This window comes from Eurosta solidaginis, chromosome 1 (genome assembly GCF_040869045.1).
Source record: "Eurosta solidaginis isolate ZX-2024a chromosome 1, ASM4086904v1, whole genome shotgun sequence".
Lineage (NCBI taxonomy): Eukaryota > Metazoa > Arthropoda > Insecta > Diptera > Tephritidae > Eurosta > Eurosta solidaginis.
The window spans coordinates 238,858,192-238,883,749 of NC_090319.1; the positions used below are offsets into that span (position 1 = coordinate 238,858,192).

The 25,558-nt window shown below is 40.0% G+C and overlaps 1 protein-coding gene across 5 annotated transcripts in view; it reads left to right on the top strand.

Moving 5' to 3' along the window:
• The window catches only part of abd-A (abdominal A), a 263,862-nt gene that overhangs the window by 72,515 nt on the left and 165,789 nt on the right, over positions 1-25,558 (top strand). For all 5 annotated transcript variants that reach the window (XM_067760244.1, XM_067760246.1, XM_067760247.1 and 2 more), the window contains exon 5: positions 23,263-23,310. In XM_067760244.1, the coding sequence (XP_067616345.1) occupies positions 23,263-23,310 (48 nt within the window). The remainder of the gene's footprint in view (positions 1-23,262; positions 23,311-25,558) is intronic.

Here is a 25,558-nt window from a genome sequence, read left to right on the forward strand (position 1 = left end):
AAAATTATTTTTTTTTGCAAAAAATTGTTTTTGTTGTTGGTTTGCAATAAATTTTCTATAAATAATTGAATATTTAACCAATTTCTCCGCCTTGCAGACGGAAATTTTAAAGAACAGCTTATGTAAAAACTATTTCTGGGATAATCTACGAAAAAAAATGCTTGAGATCTGGCATAGTTTGAAAACATTGCTTTATTTTACGAAAACTTTAGTACTAAAAATTTTATTTTCAATAATGAAAAAAATAAAAATAGAGTTATTAATAATTATTTTGTTTGCATTGATATTAAATACGAGCATATTAGTGAACCAAATGCCGAATCCAAATCACTGGTGAAACCTTTTCAAAAAAATAACCATAATACAGTAGGGGGATTCATGAAAGCATATAAACTTATAAGGTGTAAAATTATATCCATTTACACACGCGGTTATATGAACGCACCTAGTAATACTCTTGATAAACTTGATTGTTTATCAGCTGTATTATTGCCAAACAAAATTTTTTTGATTGTTATACAAATTAAAAAATGACAAGATTAAGTGAAATATAAAAACTAAAACGCCTTTACTTGCTGATGTTGGAGATTTCTGATGAAAATGCCTGCTGTAATGTCTGCAAGGTTGCATTCCTTTGAGTTTACCGCGTTTACACAATGAAATGTGCGCGTACAAATTGTGTAAATGATTTTTCATACAAAATTTGACAGCTCGTTTACGCACTAGATAAATTTATACGTTTACACACTTTATAAGGGATTTATACGGTTACATGAGTCCCCCTAGTGTACACAAATTTAGTGAGAATAAGTAATGAAAGTGTTAAATATAGCGAACTAGCCGGACAATACATGGGTCGAACGTGTAGAAAATATTTATACAACGGAAAATTACATTCGTCTCCTAGTGGAAATACTGATCATACCCTGTGCAAAGGTTGTAATTATTTTTTATGTCACGTAAATAAATTCCACTGTTGAAGACTATTCGCAAAATATTGCAGAAAATCCCATGGACGACAGTGAAAAAATCTGAAAAATAAGGCGAACTATTGATGACAGTATTCTTAATGTAATTGGCACTTGATGGAATTTTTTTTTTGATCTGCTCCCGATGGTTTGGAGATCTACTATTGAGGATCTATAGACGTGAAATCAACAGGTTAAAGCGGATTTAATGGAACAATTTCTGTGCGGACATAGAATGCTCCAGCGAAGCTGCGGGACTGAGGCAAATCCCATCCAAGGGAGTAGAGGTTCAGGAACTGATCAAAAAGGACGACGGAGAACGGTTACACAGTAGTGAACGGTTACACGGAGATGATGCGGAATACTTATATAACAACGTATTAACTCAGGATAAGGAGCGGCAAGTATCAGGATTGGTGACAAATACCAAAATTGAATGGGCAATAAAAACGTTCAAATCGCCGGGTGCAGATAGGATAGTCCCAGCTAAGCTGCAGACGGCAAGTCGAACGATTGTAAAATGGCTTCGACTAATCATTGAGGGTTGCATAAAAATGAACCACTTCCCCCAATCTTGGAAAAGGGCTCGGGTAGTCTTCATATTGAAAGCGGGAAAAGCCAGCCATCTGCACCCGAAAGACTATAGGTATTTTTGTTTTGACACCTTTTCTGCGCAAAACTCTAGAGAGAATAATAGATGTATATACAAAATGTGAGTGATGAATTATTCTCTTCAGCACAACAAAAGGCAAGTCAGTCGATATTGCATTGCATAGGGTGGTCATGAATATAGAGGAAGCTCTGGAACACCAGGAATATGCCCTAGGTGTTTTTCTGGATATAGCCGGAGCACAACACTATCGCTGCAAAAGCCTCATCTCAATTGAAGTTAACCAGCTTTAGCAAATTGGATCGGTTCCGTGTTAAGCTGCATAATGATCACATCGCAATGGGGTCCATGTGAGACAACAAAATATGTAAACTGAGGAATGCTGCAGGGTGGGATTCTATCACCAATGATGTGGACGCTGGTAATAAACCAATTGCTTAGGCGGTTCGACGGAGGACCAGTCAAACTTACGCCTTATGCAGGTGACATTTAAGTCATCATAAGCGGCAGATGTCTAACAACAATCAGCTCTGTGATGGACCGGGCACTTCGGGATGTAAATGCCCAAACATCTTAATTCGAGTTAGCCGCCAACGCTAAAGAACAGATCTAGTATTATTTACTAGGAAATATAAGTTCCATAACTAATCTAAGCCTAAGCTCGGAGGAGTTACTCTGCAAGAAAATATAGCACAAAGTATCTAGGAGTTATACTAGATAGTAAGTTGTCGTGGAAACTCCATGAGTAAGAGAGAGCGAAGAAAGCCATCGCGGCACTGTCTGCAAGAAGATACTAGGATTCACGTTGGGCCTATCACTCAAACTCTCTAATTGGGTATTTACGGCAAGTGTCGAACCCATGCTTTACTATGGAATTCTTGTTTGGTAGATAGCCACACAAAAAGGAAAGTAGGGATTTACAGAATATCAACGATTAGGAAAACCGGAGCCCGACAGCAACAGTGCACGCTATTCTACACATCCCGCCTGCAGATCTAATGGCAAAACACATCGCGTTAGCAACTGCAATAAGGCTTAAGGCTTCGGGGCAGCTTGAGCGAAGGACATATGGCCATGGCAGTATAGCGACATCTAATATCGGGCAAACGGAATATATGGTCCCGTGCCTGAGCTTCGAAAGAGATCTTGGGGCCAAAATTAATCCGGAGGGTTGGTTCCAGGGTGCAGAAATTACAGAAAATACTATACGTGTGTATACGGATGTTCCAAGTTAATGGAAGGGGTCGGGTCTGCTGTTTACTGCGTCGATCCAGAAATATGTAAGTAGATCCTACAGGTAGCCAGATTACTGCAGCGTCTTTCAGGCGCAAGAAGCATTGGAAAAACTTCGTACAGGCATCTATCTTTACTGGGTTCCCGGTGATAAAGGGACAGAAGGTAATGAAAAGGCCGATGAGTTGGCAAAGGGTGCAGCACTCGCTGAAACGACAATAGACGTCCCAATCTGCTAAGAATAAATTCAAATAAGACAGGATCTGCATATGATCCATCAAACAGGAAAGGCGTGGACCAAAGCGCAGAGCTGCAAAATTTCTAAGATCATGTGCAAAGCCTACGATACTAGACTCACAAATTGGCTCATATCTCTGAAGAGAGAAGACTTACGGCTCACGATGGGCATACTAACTAGACACTGTCTTCTGGCGTCACATGCTTATAAGTTAGGCCTCGTCAGTAACAACAAGTTTAGGCAGAGCTAACTGCAGAAAGAAACTGTTGAGAGCACGTTCTGTGTTCGTGTCCTGCGCTCGCCAGGTATAAGCTCCAGTTACTAGGAGAGGCAGAGTTGCCAGATCTTTAAGCAGTGATTAAGCTGGGTCCTAGAAAACTTCTAGTATTTGCTAAGAGGACGGAGCTATTATCTAACATAAGTCCTCTTACCTGATAAGGGTTCTTCCGTTTGGTCGTCAAACAGATTAAATGGACAAAATCGGGCGATAACCATGCCCACTTTTTATATATATATGATTTTAAAAACACAAAAAACATGATTATTTAATAAATAATGCAGCTGGAATTTGATATGTGATTTGAAATAACAACCACTTATTCAAATTCATGAAACTTTTCGAAAAGGGCGTGGCACCGCCTACTTCTTACAAAAGATATGGTTCAAATATTGCTGGTCTTAGATCAAAAATGGTTTGAGCTACCATCATAAAACTCGATAAACTGATTACCCTTGTAATAGGAAGGAGCGTGTGAAAAATGCAAAGTCGGTTGAGGCTCACACTGCTTTTTTATAAAAGGCAATAACTTGGCGAAGAAAAAACAAATATCAACGATATTTTATTTACTTCTAGAGATTATTTCTAACAAGAAAATTATAATAAAAAAATGTTGGAAACATAATATTGGGGTCTTAAACCCCAGGACCTTCGGTGCGTATTCGGGATCCTATCCTTCATGAACACAATGCAGAGGATAAAAACAAAAGGATACGCTGACTCGTTCAAGTTATGGAAGAAAACTTGATCTTACTTGGTACCCCCAATTGACGAAATTGCAAAATTAGCGGCAAAATAAAATGCTTCAGGAAGCTGAGCATTGGTGCAGACTGATTTAAAACATCTAGGTGGTGTCTCACTAGGGTATGCACCTTATCGATGGTATGACAGCTTATCTGAACTCCAAAGGGCCCGGTATCAGAAGTTAATGTATGGATACCATGCTCGATAAAGTCGGAGGATACGCTGTGCCTTTTACGGACCAATAGTTATTCGACTCTTGCATGTAAACGTCCAACACATTAAAGTGGCGTTGAACGAACTTCTACCGCCCAATCTTTGACGTGGTGTTGACACTACTGAAGATCACCATATTGAATGAATCATGTACCCCACTCTTGAAGAACTGCTCGTAAATATTTCCAAAGGCGGGGAAGATAAATTTCAAAGGCGCATTACCATAACATAATCTACTCAAAACCTTTAATAGGCAAATAGATGAGTCTATAAAGCTCTACATGGACGGAATATGTAGACACGGCACTGCATAGGGTGGTTACTTACAGAGAAAAAGATTGGAAAAATAGTACGTCTTAAGAAATTATACAATTCCGCGGCTTTCAGCAATGTGATGCAGATCGATATATAGGAATCATTACAGATAGTAGTTTTTATAGGTTAAATCTAAACGTGGGAGAGAGAGTGAAGAAGGCCTCGTCGGCACTTTGTGCATATAAAAGAATGCTAAAGTGTACGTGGGGTCGCTTACTAACAGCGATGGTAAAGCCCATCCTATACTATGGAGATCTTGTTTGGTGGCCGGTTCAACATAACCTAAACATGTCTCAGTGGGAATATTTTTAGTTTTCCTTGTTTCTGGTTATGGTGTTATTTTGGAAATAAAAAACATTAATAAAACGTAGTTTTTCGCAAAGATATTGCCTTTTATATTCGCTAACCGTTGTTTGAAAAATCGTTTATATAAAAGTGGCGTAGTACTTAGCTAAATTGTTTGCGCAATTATTTTTGGTTATGATTGTTCCAATGTCCAGCCAATCAGAAATAGTTTCATATTGCCGCCAATTTTCCAACTTCGTGGGCGTCTCAGAGTTAGCTGTCCAGGCTCTGAATGTTGAATTTAACCATATTCTCCACAATTTAAATGCAGATAAATGTTAAAAAATTAGACTTTTCGCATTTTGAAGGGTGATTTTGAACATATGGAAGCTCATAGGAAGCATCCATTATTGTCAAGACTAGTTTTGCGATTAAAATAATAGAAACGGGAGTAAAGAGAAACATTTACCATATTTATTGGCTATCAATCAATAAACGCACTCTTCCATCTACCACTTTTTATGAAAAAAATTCAGTCGTTGTAAGCCCATGGGAGGGGTTTTAACCCCCAAACTCCCCCTGCGCACTATCCTGGTTAAGATATACTTTCAGTCTCCGGTTCTGAGCCATACCTTTACTAAACCAAAGCGAAAAAAGAAATTTTATATGTTATTGTTAGTAAGAAATTAGGACTACGGCAACAGTCCTACCTTTTAAAGTAACAGAAAAACGTCAAGAAGCAGGAAATCCTCCAAGCTTTTGCCAGAATCGAAAGTTTCTAATAACACTAGCGTGTTTGTTTCGGATACAGACCTTCAACAAAAATCCCGCCTTTGTGTCTTGGAACTTTCTTAATGTATATGTGTGTATTTCCATGCCCATATTCCTGTCCATCTATGTTCCAAATAAAGGTGGCCCTTGTTTTATTAAAACTTTAAAAATTAATAAGGTTAAGGTTATCTAATGTTAAAAATCAAAAGGGGGATTGCCAAATATTGTCGAGGGGCGACCCTGCTTAAAAAAATGTTCCTATAATTGAAAAAACTTGTTTCGAATGTTTCTTTGCCCGGGCGTGAACCCAGGAATTTCGGCGGCCGCTAATCTAAATTGAAATATGAATAAGACACCGTTCCTTAGCTAAATGTGTGCAAATCTTAGGGGTTTAATAATACCTATCCCTCATTAAAATTAAGTTTTTTTGTGGCAATAAAATGTGTGGTTAACTATTCCGCTCAATCGTCGCAATACAGGGTTGCCGCTAATTTAAATTCTTAGTAACCACAATTTTGCAAAAAAGTAACCAAAAGTGGAAAATGTTAACCAAACCGAAAGAGCTTGAGTTTTTGCTGGCAGCATTGATATTTATTTTATTTGAGCGTACATATAATATAATTTTACATAAAATTTGATTAAACAAAAACATAAAATCATGTTATTACACATGCTGTGTGTATGGTTAGGTTAGGTTAGGTTGTACTGGCCGGTCCATAAGGACCTCGCATAGACTGATTAAGTTCGTACTGTTACCAGAAGTTTGTTTTAACGACCAAACTAAAAAACCCTATCAAAAAACAGGACCTATGTTATAAAATAACTCCGTCCTCTTGGCAAATAGAAGCTTCCTACGACTTAAGCCACTTGCTGTTTCTATATCTGACAGCTGTGTCACTCCTAATAGCTGAAGTCTTAGCCTGGCAAGTGCAGGGCACGAGCACGGAACGTGCTCGATCGTTTCCTCCTCCATCCCGCATTTCTTACTTCTGCTATCACTGACCAAGCCTAATTTAAAAGCATGTGTCGCCAGAAGGCAGTGTCCAGTCAGATTACCCGTCATGAGTCTACAGTCCTCTATTTTTAATGACGGAGGAACTGTGTTAGTCTAAGGTTGTAAGACCTACACATAATCTTCGACACGTAAAGCCCCGCGCTTGAACCCCGCCTTTCCCGCTTGGTCGATCATGTGCACCTCTCGCCTTCGCTTAATCTCGCCCAGTCTATATGGGACGTCTACGGAGCAAGCTTCAAGGGATGAGCCTTTTTAGCTAGTTTGTCCGCTTTTTCATTCCCATCTATTCTCATATGCCCTGGGACCCAATATAGATATATGCTTCTCCCTGTCCCAAATCTCTCCAGAGACTGCTTACACTCTAACACGCTTTTAGATGCTGTGCTATGCGAGATTATTGCTTTAATTGCTGCTTCACTGTCAATATAAAAGTTAACGCAGTTGCAGCTTAAGCTATTATCTTGCAGGGTTTCTACCTCTTTAGGTACGGCTAATATTTCCGCTTGGAAGACGCTACAGTAATCCGGCACCATTTAGCATCTGCTTATTTCCGGATCAGCGCAGTATACCGCAGACCCTACTCCTTCCACTACTTTCGAACCATCGGTGCACACATGTATCGCCTCGTCCGCCAATTGCGCACCCTTGCGCTAACCGTCCACCGCTATTGTGGCCTTAAGATCTCCCTCGAAGCGCAGATAGGGAATCAGGTAGTCTGTTCGTCTTGTGATTGATGACGCTATACTACTTTGGCCATATGGCCGGCGCTCAAGCTGCCCCGAAGCACCGAGCCTGGTTACGGTCGTTAATGCTTTGTTCTTTGCTACCAGGTCTACAGGTGGAATGTGCAGAATGGCATACAGTGGAGCCATCGGGGTTGTTTTCAGGGCTCCCGTAATGCTAAGCATCGATAGTCTGCATATCCCCTCTAATTTTTTGAGGTATGTTGTTTTTTGTGTGACTTTCCACCAAACAAGAACCCCATAGTATAGAATAAGGCTTACAATCGCTATAAAACCCAAATGAGAAAGAGAGGGCGATGTGTGTGTGAGTATGAAAAATAATTTTTTTACATTAGATGTCATTACATAGCTATATGTGTAATGAGATCAAAAGTAAATGCAACTACAAATAATAATAAATACATTCGATTAAAAATATCTGAAAAATTGATCGCCGAAGATATCGTCGTTTTTCCGAATCCCTATAAGCTTCAGGAAATGAAACGATACCGGGCCACTTCAGGAAGTATTTATGGCCTTACCACATTAAGGGGCGCTGCTGTGGTGGACGGTTCTTTCCCCGTATATAATACTGGACCGCTAAGCCCGCCTTGTCGGGCAGGTGGTGGTACGACCAAGATGAACGACTCATTACCTGATTGTAATAAAGACGATGTAAAGAGGAGGACTGAGTCGCAATCCAAGGACGACGAATTAAGCGATGCGTCGGACTCGGTGAGCGAGAGTACTCCGTGAACTCCGTGTTGGAGAAGCACACAAATGAAAACCGAGTGGAAGAGTGGAGAAGGGTACGGAGCAGAGGAAGTAAAAGAGCTCTCTCGCAGTACCGTGCAGCACTAAGAATTTTCCAACGGCTGGGAGCAGTGGTCGACCCAACAGAAGTGGCGATTTAGCGCTTGGAATGGGCCCATGAAGCGGTAGAAGTAGGTCGAAGGCAGTTCAAAAGGTTTGCTGCGAGAAACCCTCGGTTCTGCAACCGGTACGAGGAGGAAGAGTGTCGAATGACAGAATGATGAGGCAACGTTCGGCGGAAGGCGACAAGCCTGCTTTCAAGAGGCAGAAAGGACCCAGTCCCAGAGCCGACAGGCAGGGCAGTCGCATAGATAAGACAAGTAGGCCCAAAGCTGTAAGGCAGATGGGCCCCAATAGCGAGGTAGCAACTACCTCGAAAGCTGCGAGTCGGAAGGAAGTTCCAACTACGGAAGTAGGAGATAAGCCAAAGGGATATAACGCTAAGACTCCGGCTTTCTCGGAGGCTTTAAAGGAAGTTAACGCTAAGACTCCGGATTTCTCGGAGGTGCCAAAGGGAGATAACACTAAGACTCCTGCTTTTCCCGAGAAGATGAGTGATGTGGCAAATCAGTAACTGACTGTGGCGCTGGTTGATCGTAGCAGTCCTTGCGGACAAATGACTACTGAAACGTGGAGATCTGTGGAAAGGGAGCTTATTAACTTAATGCTTAAGATGATGCGGGAACAACCAAGTAAGCCCCTTCCAACCTTTGATTCGGGGGGATGGTATAATGGTGTGAAGATGATAGCGTGCGACAACATCGCGAGCTTGCGGTGGGTGGAGGAAGTGGTTCCAAACCTCCACAGGCAAGGCACGAATGCGCGGTTTGAGGTGGTGGATAAAGTGCAAATCCCCCCGCTACCAAAAGTTAAGGTATGGATACCATGCGTGATGAAGTCGGAGGATACACTGCGACTTCTGCAGAATAAGAATCCGAACATACCGACACAGGATTGGAAGGTACTTACTGTATCTCGGCCTACCGAGGATGGTCAGTTCTACATCTTCCAAGTAAACAAGCAGGCGGAGGATATTTTGTACACACAGCTTGGCAAAATGTCCTTTGGCACTGGCAAAATTTACATTCGAGGAAAGAAGTCCCGAGGATAAAAACCCTAACACGCTAGAGGTGGGGAAGTCGAAAAGGACCTCAAAAGCCTAAGGGAAAAAAGACAGGTGGAGGTCCTCGACGTCACCACGAAGGTGTTGGAAGAGGACCAACCGCCAAATGGTGCTGTGACTCGCACAGAGGAACACCCGGCACAACAGTCACGAGAGGCTGAAGGGGGCCTCGAATACTCTAAACCAAAAGGGCAAGGGGAGGACGACGACGTCAAGACGAAGGTGCTGGAGGGGGACAAACAGCCCAATGGTGCTGCGAGTCCTACAGGTAAACCTCCAACGCAGTAAAGTGGCATCGAGCGAACTCCTCCTAACCCTTGAGGAGGGTTCGTTTGACGTGGCGATAATCGAGGAGCCGTGGCTCTCATCGGGAGGACAGGTTTCTGCACTTAGTGCGCTCGGGTTTGGCGTTTACTACGCGCAAACGGAAGGACGGGTGCGAGCTGTAGTAATGGTAAGGAAACAGCTGCATTCATATATGCTGCCTAATTACACCACTGAGGATCTCGTAGCGGTGGCCGTTGAGCAAAAGAATAAGGAGGCATTTATCCTGGCGTCCTGCTACATGGCCCATGCTGCGGAAGTTCCACTGATGGAGTACAAAAGGCTAGTACAGGAGGAAGGGCGCAAAGGGCGGTGGGTCATAGACGCAGATGCAAATGCGCACCACAATGCATGGGGAGGAGCAGATACGAACGAGAGAGGCGAATCTCTATTTTGTTACATCCTTCAAACCAATTTTCAGGTACCCAACAGGGGAAGTGTCCCTACATACATTGGTCCAACATCCAGCAATGTTCTGGATAATACATTGAGCTCCGAGCGGGATATATCAAGGTATGATTGGATGGTTCTTGATAGACCACCCTTCTCCGACCATGCGTATATCAGCTTCAGCATCCCTCTAAAAAGGGTAGAGAAGGGAGGAACCTTTGGAAACCCTAGGTCAGCGAACTGGACTAAATTCCAGAAACATGTAGAAACAAAACTGGGACAACCCAAAGAGGTTGCTAATGAAGAGGAACTGGAGGATTCGAATGAATTCCTAACAAGGACGCTTATGACTGCATATAACAAAGCTTGCCCTCTAAGAAGATTCAGAGGAAATGGAAAGCCGCCATTGTGGAGCAATGGGCCGAGTCTTCTAAGAAGACAGGTAAAAGAAATGTTTAGCTCGCAAAGACCGCGGAAAGCGAAGCGTGTCGGGATGAGTACAGGGATCTACTGAGGATCTACAAGCGTGAAATTATACTCATGGAAAAGTTTCTGTACGTCATAGAGTGCTCCAGCGAAACAGCACGGTTGAAAAAAGTCCTAGCAAAGGGAAACATAGTCCAGGGACTAATAAAGAAAGAGAACGGGGAATGATCACGTGATAGTGAGGAATCCCTTGAGGTGCTTCTCGATACACATTTCCCATCGGGAGACGGTTTAGAAGAGCCAGCAGACATCACTCACACTTCGGTCACGGAGCTAGTAGTGCCGGTGCCAAGATCGCGTGGGCAGTGAAGACGTTTTCTAAGTTTAAATCGCCGGGCCCAGATGGTATATTTCCGGCCATGCTACAAGTCTCAAGTAGGGCGGTCGTGGAATGGCTTAAAATAATATTCGATGGGCGCATAAGACTGAATCATGTACCGCACTCTTGGAGAACTGCTCGTGTAGCTTTTCTACCAAAGGCGGGAAAGATCGGTCACGTGTATCCCAAAGACCTTTGAGAGGCTGATAGATGTGTATATAAAGTCCAACGTGCATGAAAAGCTGCTCTCCACAACACAGCATGCGTACACCAAAGGCAAGGCGGTAGACACCGCATTGCATAGGGTGGTAATAAGCATAGACAAATCCCAGGAATATAAGGAGTATGCTCTAGGAGTCTTCTTGCGATTTTGGATGGTCTTAATTACATTAAAGTACATCCTGCCTTAATCAGATGGATCGGCTGCATGTTAAATTGCAGAAAGATTACATCACAATGGGGATTGTACGAGGCCACGAAATCAGTGGACAGGGGCACGCCGCAGGGAGTGGTGCTATCGCCTCTGCCGTGTACGCTGGTCATCAACCAACTGCTCAGGCAATTCGATGAGGGACCCCTAAAACTTACGGCTTCCGCAGATGACGTTGCAATTGTCATAAGTGGAAAGTGCCTTCCAACGATTAGTTCTTTGTTGGATCGGGCGCTTCGGGATATCCATACCTGGGCATCTAATGTCGGGTTGAAAGTAAGTGCGGAGAAGACGGATATGGTATCATTTACAAAGAGCTACAAGGTCCCAAATTGGACCAGGCCTAAGTTAGGAGGGGTGACCTTACAAGGGAAACCTTGCACAAAATATGTAGGAATCATCCTAGATAGTAAGCTGTAATGGAATCTCAACGTGGAGGAGAGGGTCAAGAAGGCCTCAACGGCCCTCTATGCATGTAAAAGGATGCTGGGATGTACGTGGGGCCTATCGCCCTCTCTCTCTCATTGGGTTTTTACAGCGATTGTAAGCCCTATTCTATACTATGGAGTTCTTGTTTGGTGGAAAGCCACACAAAAAACAACATACCTCAAAAAATTAGAGGGGGTATGCAGACTATCGATGCTTAGCATTACGGGAGCCCCGAAAACAACCCCGACGGCTGCACTGTATGCCATTCTGCACATTCCACCTGTAGACCTGGTAGCAAAGAACAAAGCATTAACGACCGTAACCAGGCTCGGTGCTTCGGGGCAGCTTGAGCGCCGGCCATATGGCCAAAGTAGTATAGCGTCATCAATCACAAGACGAACAGACTACCTGATTCCCTATCTGCGCTTCGAGGGAGATCTTAAGGCCACAATAGCGGTGGACGGTTAGCGCAAGGGTGCGCAATTGGCGGACGAGGCGATACATGTGTGCACCGATGGTTCGAAAGTAGTGGAAGGAGTAGGGTCTGCGGTATACTGCGCTGATCCGGAAATAAGCAGATGCTAAATGGTGCCGGATTACTGTAGCGTCTTCCAAGCGGAAATATTAGCCGTACCTAAAGAGGTAGAAACCCTGCAAGATAATAGCTTAAGCTGCAACTGCGTTAACTTTTATATTGACAGTGAAGCAGCAATTAAAGCAATAATCTCGCATAGCACAGCATCTAAAAGCGTGTTAGAGTGTAAGCAGTCTCTGGAGAGATTTGGGACAGGGAGAAGCATATATCTATATTGGGTCCCAGGGCATATGGGAATAGATGGGAATGAAAAAGCGGATGAACTAGCTAAAAAGGGCGCATCCCTTGAAGCTTGCTCCGTAGACGTCCCAATTAGATTAGGCGAGATTAAGCGAAGGCGAGAGGTGCACATGATCGACCAAGCGGGAAAGGCGTGGGTTCAAGCGCGGAGCTGTAAAGTGTCGAAGATTATGTGTAGGTCTTACAACCTTAGACTAACACAGTTACTTCTATCATTAAAAAGAGAGGACTGTAGACTCATGACGGGTATTCTGACTGGACACTGCCTTCTGGCGTCACATGCCTAAATTAGGCTTGTTCAGTGATAGCAGATGTAGGAAGTGCGGGTTGGAGTAGGAAACGGTCGAGCACGTTCTGTGCTCGTGCCCTGCACTTGCCAGGCTAACACTCCAGCTATTAGGAGTGATACAGCTGTCAGATCTAGAAGCAGCAAGTGGCTTAAGTCCTAGGAAACTTCTATTTGCCAAGAGGACGGAATTATTTTATAACATAGGTCCTGGTTTTTGATAGGGTTTTTAGTTTGGTCGTTAAAACAAACTTCTGGTAACACTACGGACTCAATCATTCTATATGAGGTCCTCATGGACCGGTCAGTTCAATCTAACCTAACCTAGGTAAGAAACCGACACAGCATTTAGAAACTATTTCGATGGGAATAGAAGTAAATAAAGCGTTAAAACGAAAAGTGCCGAGAAAGATAGTATTTTGCTATAACGAAAGCACCTAATTCGATTCGATATTTTAGGAAGTTTAAATTGGCTAAGAAGATTCATACTGATGTGAGAAAATTTTTCGGCAGCAGTGGGTAGAAACCTACCTGGGAAGTGAAGTAATATAAAAATGCGAACTAATTCGTGCCCAGTGCGAAAATATGCTCTTGCGAATAAATAGTTTGGAGAAAAAATTTTCGTTTTGTTAAATTTTTTGATATTTACAAAAAACTCAGTTTAGACCATTCACCACAATCAATTTTTATGCAAGTTCAGAAAAATAAAAACGTTTAATTGAATTTTAATTAAAGTGAATTATCGCCTAAATATCCACTTGGAGGAAAACATTCCGTTAAATTTTAATATTTTTTTTTGTTAAATTAATTTATATCGCCTTAATAACTGCAAACGTGTCGAATTAGTTACTTCTTGTCGATAGGCTATTAAACTATCTGAAAACTCCTGGCAGAGAACATGAAATTTTAATAAAACTTTGTTGGTGAACTTTTAAGACAGTGGGGCGATAATATCACATAACGGAACATCTGGAAGTATGATAAAGTGTAAACGTAATTAGGAAGAATTCCATCCTTGCCATATGGTAATAGATGGTAATGAACGAGCAGATAAGCTAGCAAAGGAGGGCGCAAGTTTGGAGCAAATACGGTAGACGTTCCAATCAAGTTGGACGAGATATAAAATAGGCCGGACTAGCACACGATCAACCACTCGGGAAAGGCGTGAACTAAAGCGCTTGGCTCACACCTACGAAGATCATATGAAAGCCTTACGATATTTAAACAAAAAGCATTGATATATGCTGATCGGTCTAAGCAATTTTCAAACTTGTTTGACCTAAACTTTTAACTTGTTACTTACTTCCACTTCTTCGAAGTTGTTGACCATTTTCAAATTCAAATATATTTGGGCGCCTCTCTTCAGTAAATATCAAGCTAATGCGCCCTTTTTTGCAGTATATTATGCTAAGGAGGATTTTATCGTTAAAATATTTCGTTTGCGATTTTCTTTTTCAAATTATTTTGTATGTCTCTTCCTTGATATAGCTCCGAAAAATATAAGTAGGGCTCGAATGGTGTGATCGAATCGGAGTTCGTATGGGAAACGTTTACGTTGCTTATCGCATGAGAGGCAATATTGGTATCACGACATACATACACTCACTATCGGTTCGTAATTTTTTAGCAGATTGTAATAAGTTCTGAGCCCGCACCGTGTTATAAAATCCGTGATCAAACTCTTTTTTTTAACCGCAATAGAACTGAAATGGTGATAATTATTGAGGTACCACATGAAATATAGGCTGCAAGTACTTATTAATCACTAATCATAATGTATTATCATTTTTATGAAAAGCTTGACAGATTCTTATTTATCATTTGAGTGAGATTGGTTTTTCATCCGTGTTCGTATAACACGACACGAGCCCTGTTTATTGAGCTGCGCTAGCTTACGTTAGGTTGAAATATTTCTCATAAATGTCTGCCCGAAATTAAACTAAAGCAATTTAGATCTTAAATTTCTGCACCTGCTCTTTTGTTAGAGCAGAGAACAAATTGTTATTTGGTAGAAATTAAGTTGCAATTTATGAATTAAAAACTCAAATCATTTGTATAAAAACGAAGGCAAATATTTTGAAGGCAGTATTTCCTAATTTAGTGTATATTTTATGATGGGTCACTTAGAAATTGTTTGTTAAAAATATGTTTCATGGGATGTTTGCTCTGGTTACACCAGCTTGCTTCTACTTACTTTTGACACCTGCTCTACTCTGGTATAAAAAAGAAGTTGGTTCAACTTCAACATTTTTGACGAAGTTGTTGTTTTCTTCATATAGTTGCCAGATTTTCACCATAATAAATAAAAGAATTAAAAAAAATTTTAAGTTAAACGGTTTTATTGAAAACAAAACTTACATTAATTAATAATAATACTAAAAGCTAAAAAATAATTAGGTGGGTCCTATGTACTAGTCATCTTCTCATCAATCCAGGGCGTTGATCAGGCAATTAAATAAAAGCGTTGGACGCATCAAATTTCTATTGATAGACCAACCGAACCTTAAACAGGTTATGTTACGCCTCACATTTTTAAAAATTTCACGCGCCCAACGTTTTTATTAAATTGTCTGATCAACGTCCTAGATTGATGAGCAGTGTGATGACTAGTACATAGGACCTACCTATTTATTTTCTAGCTTTTAGAATTATTATTACTTAATGTAAGTATTGTTTCAATAAAACCGTTTACCTTAAAATTTTTTGATTAATTATTTTATTTTCAAGTTTTTAGTCTTTATTTAATTGCCTCTTATTTCTCATTCTATTTGGTTAATTTAGTGACTCATTATTTCAAGGACTCTTTCCTGACAATTTGTTACAATCTAAGTCCTCAATACATAATCCTTCCAAAGACTTTACTCTACTCGGCGCCACGTATGCTTGTCCTCCTCGAACTACAAATTATTTTGATGTCACTACTACGGGACTGTATGTAATATTTGTTCCAAATATGAGCCAAATCGGACCACAAATACGAGTATTTTTAATATCTCGATCCTTGCGCCACCTGGCGGCGCTTTTTTCCTATGTCGTTTTCTATTCACATATGTAATGTGTTCCAAATTTGAGCCTAATCGGGGCACAAATACGATTTTTGTAATATCTCGATACCTGCGCCACCTAGCGGTGATTTTTTCATAGGTCGCTTTCTATTCATGTAAGTATTACTGTTCCAAATATGAGCCAATTCGCACCACAAATACGTTTTTTAATACTTCGAACCATGCGCTGCCTATCGGATTTTTTTCTTATTATTGCATTGTCATCGGGTTCTGAATTCCAAGTTTGAAGCTTGTAGCTCATCGGGAAGTTATTTAAATTTTAATTACAAAATTTGTTCACAACGGCCGGCCGGCCTACTAGCCGGCCGCTACACAGAATGAGACTAAATAAAACCGTCTAAAAAGAGGTATTTCGGTATGGAAATTTTCTTCACAGTAAATCGATAAAATATACAAGTGAATCCTTAGACAACATCAAAGGCGTTTAGTACATTTGTTTATATATATTTTTTGTAAGCTCAGGAAGGTTCTTAGATGTTAAGAAAAAATTTTAAGAAGGATGATTATCAAGTTTAAGCTATTAACAGTTTTCAAGTTTCGCTGTTAAAAATTGATGGTATAGAATCTCATCTATTCTATACTTATTGCATGAAGGCCGGTAAAATCTTGTAAACGACACGGGTTCCCAATTTCTACACAATGTTGTTGTTGTGTTAATAGTGCCTCGCCCCATTCAATAGGTGCGACCACTCACAAATTGTCATCAAAGTCCTCTGACAGGTGTTCAAAGAAACTAGCAGTTTCAACATGGGTGGACCATATGGAAGTTGCTGTTAGAGGCGTAGGTTCTCATTCATTTGAAAGGATGGTTGGTGTCGTGTGGGGACACATCGCATGTAGGGCATACATTACGTATTTCGGGGTTGATTCTGGATAAGTGAAGTAAAAGTTATCCTGTTGCAGTATCCAGTAACTCGTGCCTCCCGAGGTAGTCCACTTTCTTCGTCTGCAAGAGTTGAGTAGTATATAAAGATCAACGGGCCCGATTAAGTTTAGAGACTCCTTATACTAACGGCTGCGTAGGCAGGTCGGATCTCACCATAGTGCTTACGGAGATGTTTACTTATCCCTCTTCGAGCCGGGACTAGATCAAGCAGTTGTTTGCTACGGTGTTCCGGCTTGTGGCAATTTAGAAAACCTGTCTGTAAAAATGCCCACAAAGAAAAATAACCAAATAAAAATTTATTGATCAATTTATTCAATTTGATTTCCGTGTGCGTGTTAAAGAAATTTGGTGTTCTCTTCTATGAAACTTTCCGCGAATGGACATTTCGTTTCATAGAATGTTCGTTTAAGTTGATACATATGTATAATTTGAAGTTCATTTATGTGTTTGTACATGTATTGCAAGTATATAAAGATTAGTTGCAAGTATTCGAAGTTGACATATAAAACTAAAGTATATATTGAGAGGATTTGAGCATACATTTTATTATTTGAGGGAGGGAATTCGAACAAGAATAGTCAAATTTGTGCAAGGTTGTATTTCATTTTTATATTTTGGGATTAATAGTATTGTGACAACATTCCACCTCCAGGTGAATCATTATGCAGATTCACAAAGGTTTAAAGCGGCTAGCTTGCTGGCTGGTCTTCGGAACTCACCGTGACTAGTTTTGACTACTGCAGATCACACTTGTCCATCTTTTGCTGTTATTACTTCTTTGATACGCCCTTTTATCCATTGACTACGAGGTAGACTAGCGTCGCATATTATTACTAAATCGCCACACTTCAATGGCTCGACTGGTTCCCTCCATTTGGAACGACACAATAATGTGGAAAATATTCACAAGTCCATCTTTTCCAAAGGCGGTCTTTTAGTGCTTGGGCTATTCGATATTGTTTTCTCAAACAAACGTTTTCTTCGTCATTAGTCGGCGTTTGGGTTGAATTTAGGCAACCAAATAAAAAGTGGTTTGGTGTTATGGGCTCTTCATCCGTGGGTGAAATTGGGACGTCTGTGAGTGGTCGACTGTTAATTATGTTTTCGGCCTCGATCAATGTGCTTCTAAAGGTTTCGAGACGTGAATCTGTGATTTGGATCAAAGTGTGGTACTAGTTTACCTCGAGTAGCATCATCTGCTACATTAAGCGCTGTTGACAATCACCTCCATTGAGACGACATAGTGGTGGACAAAATCTCTGCGATTCTTCTGGCGACGAACTGTTTATACTCTCTAGTGGTGGACTTAATCCAGAGTAAAACAGTTTTGGAATCACTCCAGAAAACAACACGGTCAATGTTTACGTCGTGGCATTCAATTATGGATTTATGCACACGGCCTCCAAGAACTGCCGCCTGTAATTCCAAACGAGGGACGGTTGCGACGAAGACGACATCCACATTGCTACCTGTTTTGATTCGCCAATATACTACAGCTGCGAAGGCGCTGAAACTCGCGTCGACAAACACATGCAGTTGAATCTCATCGGCTGACATTAATCTTTCAGAATAGCAGCGTGGGACAGAGAAACTCGATACCTTTTGGAAAAACTCCCACCATGACGTCCATTTAATGTTAAGCTGTTGTGGCAGTGGCTCATCCCATTCGATTTGACATCTCCAGAGTGATTGTTGCAAAAGTTTGATGTATATTGTTATATTTGCGAGAAACCCAAACGGATCGTAAATGGCCATAACGATACCGAGAAGTTCTCTTTTCGTAGGCGGTCGTTTGCAGTTTAGTACATCACGTGAAATTTTGTGATATTTAACGTGGAATTCGAAGGGTTGTTAACGGTATTCCAAAACATGCCCAAAACTTTATCGGAAACTGATCTATGTTCCATATCAACATATGTTACGGATGTGTCACCTTCTCCCCCCAGTTTGGTTTGTAAAGATTTGTCATTTGACACGAAGTTTCGCAATTTGAAACCTGCTGCTGAGTTGATGCATATAACTTCTCTTACGACTTCCTCAGCTTCGACTGAGTTCGCAAAACTGACTACCAAATCGTCGACATATATATTATTAACCACGACGGTGGCTCCTCGTGGCATGACAGACTCATATTTCTTGGTGTTTAAGTTTTTAATATATTCTGCACAGCATGGCGAGCACACGGCTCTGAAAATCATGGATTGCATTACATATACCCGAACGGGCTCTGACGGATCCCCATCACGCCACAAAAATCGTTCTGATCGACATCCCTTATGGCTACTTGGGAAAACATCTCTTGTATATCGGCCGCTACTGCTACAGAGCCTTGACGGAATTTGTATATTATGGTGATAAGTGACTGTGCATGTTCAGGCCCTTTGAGCAAAGCCGAATTAAATGAAACATTGGATGTTGCAGCGGCTGCGTCAAACACAATTCGAATCTTGTTGGGCTTATGTGGATTTACTACCCCAAAATGTGGCAAATACCATGTGTTTGGACTTGTTTGTGAAACCTCATCTCGCGACAATAACCTAGCATACACTTTTTGAACATACTTCTCAATTCGCTTCTATATCTTGTTTTGAAATTAATATCTTTTGACATACGCGACTCTAGGTTTCTCAAGCGCTGATATGCCATGTCAAAACTAAATGAAAGTGTTGCGCCACAACAATCCAACTTCGTATTTTTGATCCAACTCTTTCATTGTTTCTTCTAAAATCACTCTGGAACGTCGATATTCATCGGACTCCAATGTAATGTTAGTGCTACGTACACCAAAACTATCAACTGAGTAGTACTCACTCACCAGTTTATGCAACTCTTGTAATGACTGTTTCTTGTGGACATGCAACACGCGTGGATGCATTTCTTCACTTTCCTTGAGTGGTCATATACAACCCACCCCAACTGAGTTGCTATTGCGATTGGCTTGTTTGGTCCTGAATCGACCGTTTTGTTGGAAATACCCAAATAACTATTGTCGAGACCCAGTAAAACTACAGGTTTGGCATTATGATAGCTTGTTATGGGCAACGACTGAAGGTGAGCAAACTTTTCTTTTTCAAACGACTGGCTTACCGTGTGAACATTTTTAATATTGTATTCGGCATAACTACCCTTGATTGTGACTGAAACCTTTCTAGAATTTTCTTTAACCTGAATCTCACCATACCATTGCAAAGTCAGAGGTATGGTTTGACCACGTAGACCTAATGTGTTAGCGACGTTCTCTTCTAAAAGAGTGATAGATGAACCCTCATCAAACATTGCATATACAGATATGCTCCCGTTTGGCCCAGATTATGTTATTTGCAATATCTTAAAAAGCGTTGATTGTTTATCATCATGACAATTTAATACACGTTGCACTTCTTCAGATGTTGCAGCTAATTGAAATGCATCCAAATGCAACAACTTATGATGCATCCGTTTACAACCATTATATGAACATTCTTTACGTTGGCGATATTTACCCAGAATATGCCCTTTACGAAGACACAAAACTCCATTTTGTTGGTATATCACCCGATAGAAACTGACGACAATCTTCTAGTTTGTGTGACTGTCCACACTTTATGCCTGTACCTTTCGTTTCAGACTGTACCTCGTTATTATACAGGGCTCGGCGTGTAGAATTTGTAGCAGACCCATTGTGACGTGTTACTGTGCGTGACTGCGCAGTCGACGTTGACTGCGATACGTTGGCTTGAATAGTCCGAAGTGGGACATCTTACACTCCTGACAATAGAGAAACGACTTTAGCTATTTCACTTAACCACTCACCAAAGTTTTCCACTGTTGGAAAAGGTACAATAGTTGCTGCTCTTTGACTCCATTCATACTGCTTGGATGACGGTAACTTCCCAACTAAACATTCCAGTAGCGTAGGGTTCATTAAATGATGTGAACACCTAGCTGATTTAAAAAAGGCAATAATATTTCTGACGCGATTTGAGAAATCGTTGTACTTTTTGCAGTTGTGCTTTAATTAGGAATTCCGGACGACCGAAGTTGAATTCCAACTGCTGAATGACCCGTGGAACATCTTCGGGGTAGATAAGCAACGACGTGACGGCTCTCTTAGCAGCACCTTGCAGCGCTTTCTGAATGCGCATTAGGTTCTGCCTGTTGCTATACTGGAATTCATTTGTTGTATCATTATAATTGGCCAAAAACAAAGGCCAATCTTCTGGATTGTCATCGAAATTTGGCAATGGAATAGCTTGACGGCACAATTATCCATGAAAGTTAAGGCGGCGCTGTTCATGGTAGGCGTTTGCGTTGACGTTAGCGGCATATGTGTTGACGATGGTGTCGGCTTAATTCGTTCTTGTTGTTGTATTGACGGCTGATGTTGCTCTAATAAATGCGCATGACTTGAAGTTGACATTTGCGATTGATTTTGCGCTGACTGCGCTTGCATAGACGTTGGCATTTGTGACTGATTTTGCGCTGACTGTGCTTGCATATACGTTGACGTTTGCGTTGGCGACTGCATGGTTTCGGGAGTTGCAGCGTTGACAAAGCTGACTCCGATTTCTTGCCTGCTACGAATTGTATCACTTCTCAGCGCTTCTACATATGCTTGCAATGACGTAATGCTATAAACCAATAATGCGATTTGGTCACTGGCAATGGCAACGACTAAAGCACCCGCTAAATTCTCCACACCTCCTGACCGGTCGGCTTGCTGTTCTTCCATCTCGCTTGCGACTTGTCACTCAATGACTTCTGGCTTTTTGTAATTTTCCATTTTTTAATCTCGTAAACATTTAAATTTTAATACGCGATTTAGAGAACAAATTTCTTTAAACAAATGTAGACAAAAATGCCCACAAAGAAAACTAACCAAATAAAAAGTTATAGATCAATTTATTCAATTTGATTTCCGTGTGCGTGTTAAAGAAATTTGGTGTTCTCTTCTATGAAACTATCCGCAAATGGACATTTCGTTTCATAGAATGTTCGTTTCAGTTGATACATATGTATAATTTGAATTTCGTTTATGTGTTTGTACATGTATTGTAAGTATATAAAGATTAATTGCAAGTATTCGAAGTTGACATATAAAACTAAAGTATATATTGAGAGGATTTGAACATACATTTTATTATTTGATCAAAGAGAGAATTCGGACAAGAATACTCAAATTTGTGCAAGGTTGTATTTCATTTTTACATTTTGGGATTAATAGTATTGTGACAACAATCATATTAATTTGATATAATTGGCTACTAATAGTATTATTGAGTTGTGTGTGTGTGGTTTCACCTTGTCAGTTGAAACCGCATTCCTGCGATGATCGATATGCTGACAGAAAGACTCGACCAAAGCCACAACTTACTGTTGCACAACTTTTTCCCAATCTCCTCTGCGTGAATATAATTATTCTTTCATTGATCACATGCTATACATACGAAAGCTATGTATTTCATGTTTGGCTAGGTTCGAGTCCCTCTTTCGGGAAAAAATAATTTGAAAAGATGTTGAAGATTCGATTTAGCGTTTTTTCTAATTTTCCCAAAAATATTTAATAAATTAAAGTATTTATTGTCTCAAGGTACATATGTATGCAGTTATATTAAATTTTAAATTATTCAATAATTTGTATATAGTTTCCAATTCACTAAGCTCTCTTGTAATAGTATTGATAAAATATATAATATTTAATATAAAAATCTATTATGAAAAATGTTTGATAGCCAATCAAAATATCTAATCAACAAAACAAGATCTTTTTTATAACAAATCCGTAATTTCCTCAACCATAAACGAAAATTTGTTTTCTCTGCCATCCGACATTATTCTTTATGTTTTTTCCTTGTCTAAATTATATGCTAGCGGAATATCCTTTGTCCTACCATAATTTAATGACTGAGCAAATTTTTGAATCTTCGCAAAACATAACAAATGAGGGAAGAAATCCATTGAAGTAAATGAAAGATTATATGTGGGCTAATAAACATCGACTGAATTCAAAAGTCCTGGAACGTCGTGACACGTCAAATTTATCAATTTCAATACTTATCTAGAATAATTTTTCTTCTATCCAAAATTTTCTTTTAAAAATAAACAAACAATTGGCAAAAATAAAATGATAATAGAAACACTGCCACACAGTGCACTGATGCACAATAAATAAGACGCTTTCTAATGCAGCGAAGCCGAACTCAACCTCCAAAATATTATAACGTAATATGTAAGGGTTTCTTTTAATATTTCCCGAAACGTTTGCATTTTTTTAGTTGAAGGTCACCATTGTTATTAAATCAACGGAATGAATTTTAATGATTTTGGTAATAAACTTTTAATTCTTTTGTGACCAGCCCTGCTGTCAGCTCTCACAAGCAACCATTCATGCGTACGGTTTTGTGAAAAATTTCAAGGACATCTCAAATTTACACTGAAGATACGTTCATATTTACTAAATGTGTAAAAATGCCTAAATTTGTATCTAATTTGTTTTTATTTTTTAGATTGGATGGGAAGCCCTTTCGAACGGGTCGTGTGTGCAGACTTCAATGGTAAGTAAAAAAACATTAAATGTTGTACATACATATACACAAAAATATGTCTAACTCATTACCCTTTAAATTTCGGTTGTATTCGGTAAATATAAATAGCAAGTTAATATGGTCATTATAGCAAACGTTAGTTTTCTGCTGAATCTTTCTGAGCCAAGTTGACTTTCATGAATAGCATGAATTTTTGGTTTTTCGGGCTGTGGCCTTTCAATGTTTGCAACCATTAGCTACCTGCAGTGAACGGTAAAACTAGTGTTTTTTTCGCTAGGACCATACTTGAGTAACGTAACTACTTAAGGTTCACAAGTATCTATTTTTTACTATTATTACAACAAATATTTTAATAAATTGTTAGCGTTAAAAACTCATATGTATTTATTATATTTATGTATATATATTAGCCCCTAACAGCAATGTAGTTTTAGCAACAAACTTAGATTTTAGAGAATATTTTTAGTTAGACATATTTAAAAACGCAAAAGAAGTGCATTGATATTTTTGTATATGTCTGAGGCCTCTGTGCCTTAGGGCTCAATACTAAGTTCAGTTAGTCTAAGTTGTCTTTCGTGTGATCCGTTTAAGTGAAGAGAAGTTTTTTACACATATTTTGATGATTTGTAACAACATTGCTCTCTCTCTCCTGTCAGTCTAGAATTGAGCATATCCCCTTGGATCCTCCTCTTAATATCTAAACGATCTTAGCTGCATATTGCTGTAGACGATCATTATCCTGAAATCCCCTCATTAGATCTTTTTTTAATTGGTATATGCGTGCGACTGATATTTTTATACTTTTCAATTGTTCGGTGGGTTAATATTTTGATGATAAAATACCTCCTAAGAGATTTAATTTTTCTTCCATGTTTTACACCATTTCCGAACGGCACCTTCAAGGCAGATGTGTTTTCATTGAGAAACTTTTCATGGCAGAAATACACCCTAAGTGCTTGCCAAGTCACCTCCGAACGCCGACCCCGCTAAAAAAAACTTTTTGTGATTGAAAAAACTTATATCTAAACTTTTAAGGTGGCTTTGCTCGGGCCTTCAACCCAGCATCTTCGTTACGGTAGGCGGAGGATGCTACCACGACACCACAGCGGCCGTCAATATTTTGATTACCTTTGAGTTTTCCAAAAAAAACTTTTTTTCTGTTGGTAGTTTAAGCAAAAACAAAGTTTTTCTTCCTGTTGTTGTTGTTGTTGTAGCGATTAGTTACTCCCAGAAGGCTTTGGGGAGTGTTATCGATGTGATGGTCCTTTGTCGGATACAGATCCGATACGCTCCGGTAACACAGCACCATTAAGGTGCTGGCCCGACCATCTCGGGAACGATTTATATGGCCACATTAAACCTTCAGGCCATCCCTCCCTCCCCACCCCCAAGTTCCATGAGGAGCTTGGGGTCGCCAGAGCCTCGTCTGTTAGTGAAACGGGATTCGCCGCTCGAAGGTGAGGTTGACAATTGGGTTGGAGAAGCTATATATTGCGCTACACAATCCCTTTTCTTCCTCATGGAGATCTGTTGTTTATCTACGAATACATAAAATAATTGCCAAAATGCATAGGAGGATGAAAGAAAACGTTGGTTTTGCTTGAATCACCACAAAGGAATAAACTAAACAAAACTAAACACTATGTGTATGCATATATATGTATATGTATATCAAAATGATCAAGGTGAAGAAAATAATTCATTAAGCCATGCCCGTTCTACAAGATAACTTGAGTAATATTTGAGATATTATTGAAATTTGGAACGTGGGTTCCTTAACACTCGTCTCGATTTTTAAACTAGAGAAAATCTAGTCACTATCGAACTAAAATAAATAAATGTAAGGCGGGATAACCTCCGAAGAGATCTAAGGCCGAGCTTCTCTTCCAATCTGCGTCGTGCTTCTCTTGATTTTCCCTACAAATTGGCCGGACGGGACCTACATGTTTTATGCCGACTCCGAACGGCATCTGAGAGCTTTTCATGGCAGAAATACAGCGGCAGAGCCAATTTATTCTTAAAATTCAGACATTTTTACACTGAAAGGGCTTGAATACAAAACTGATATTGCTACAACTTTTATTTAATATTTGTTCGAAAAAAACTTACCATGACTTCAAAGGTTATTTATTACCTTAAACATAAACAACTATGGTAAAAATCCGAGACATAATCTTGTTTAGGTGGTTATTTGAAAGACCATCTAACCAGTTGTTTATACTATGAGTACGAATGTCTCCATCTCACATATCTTATT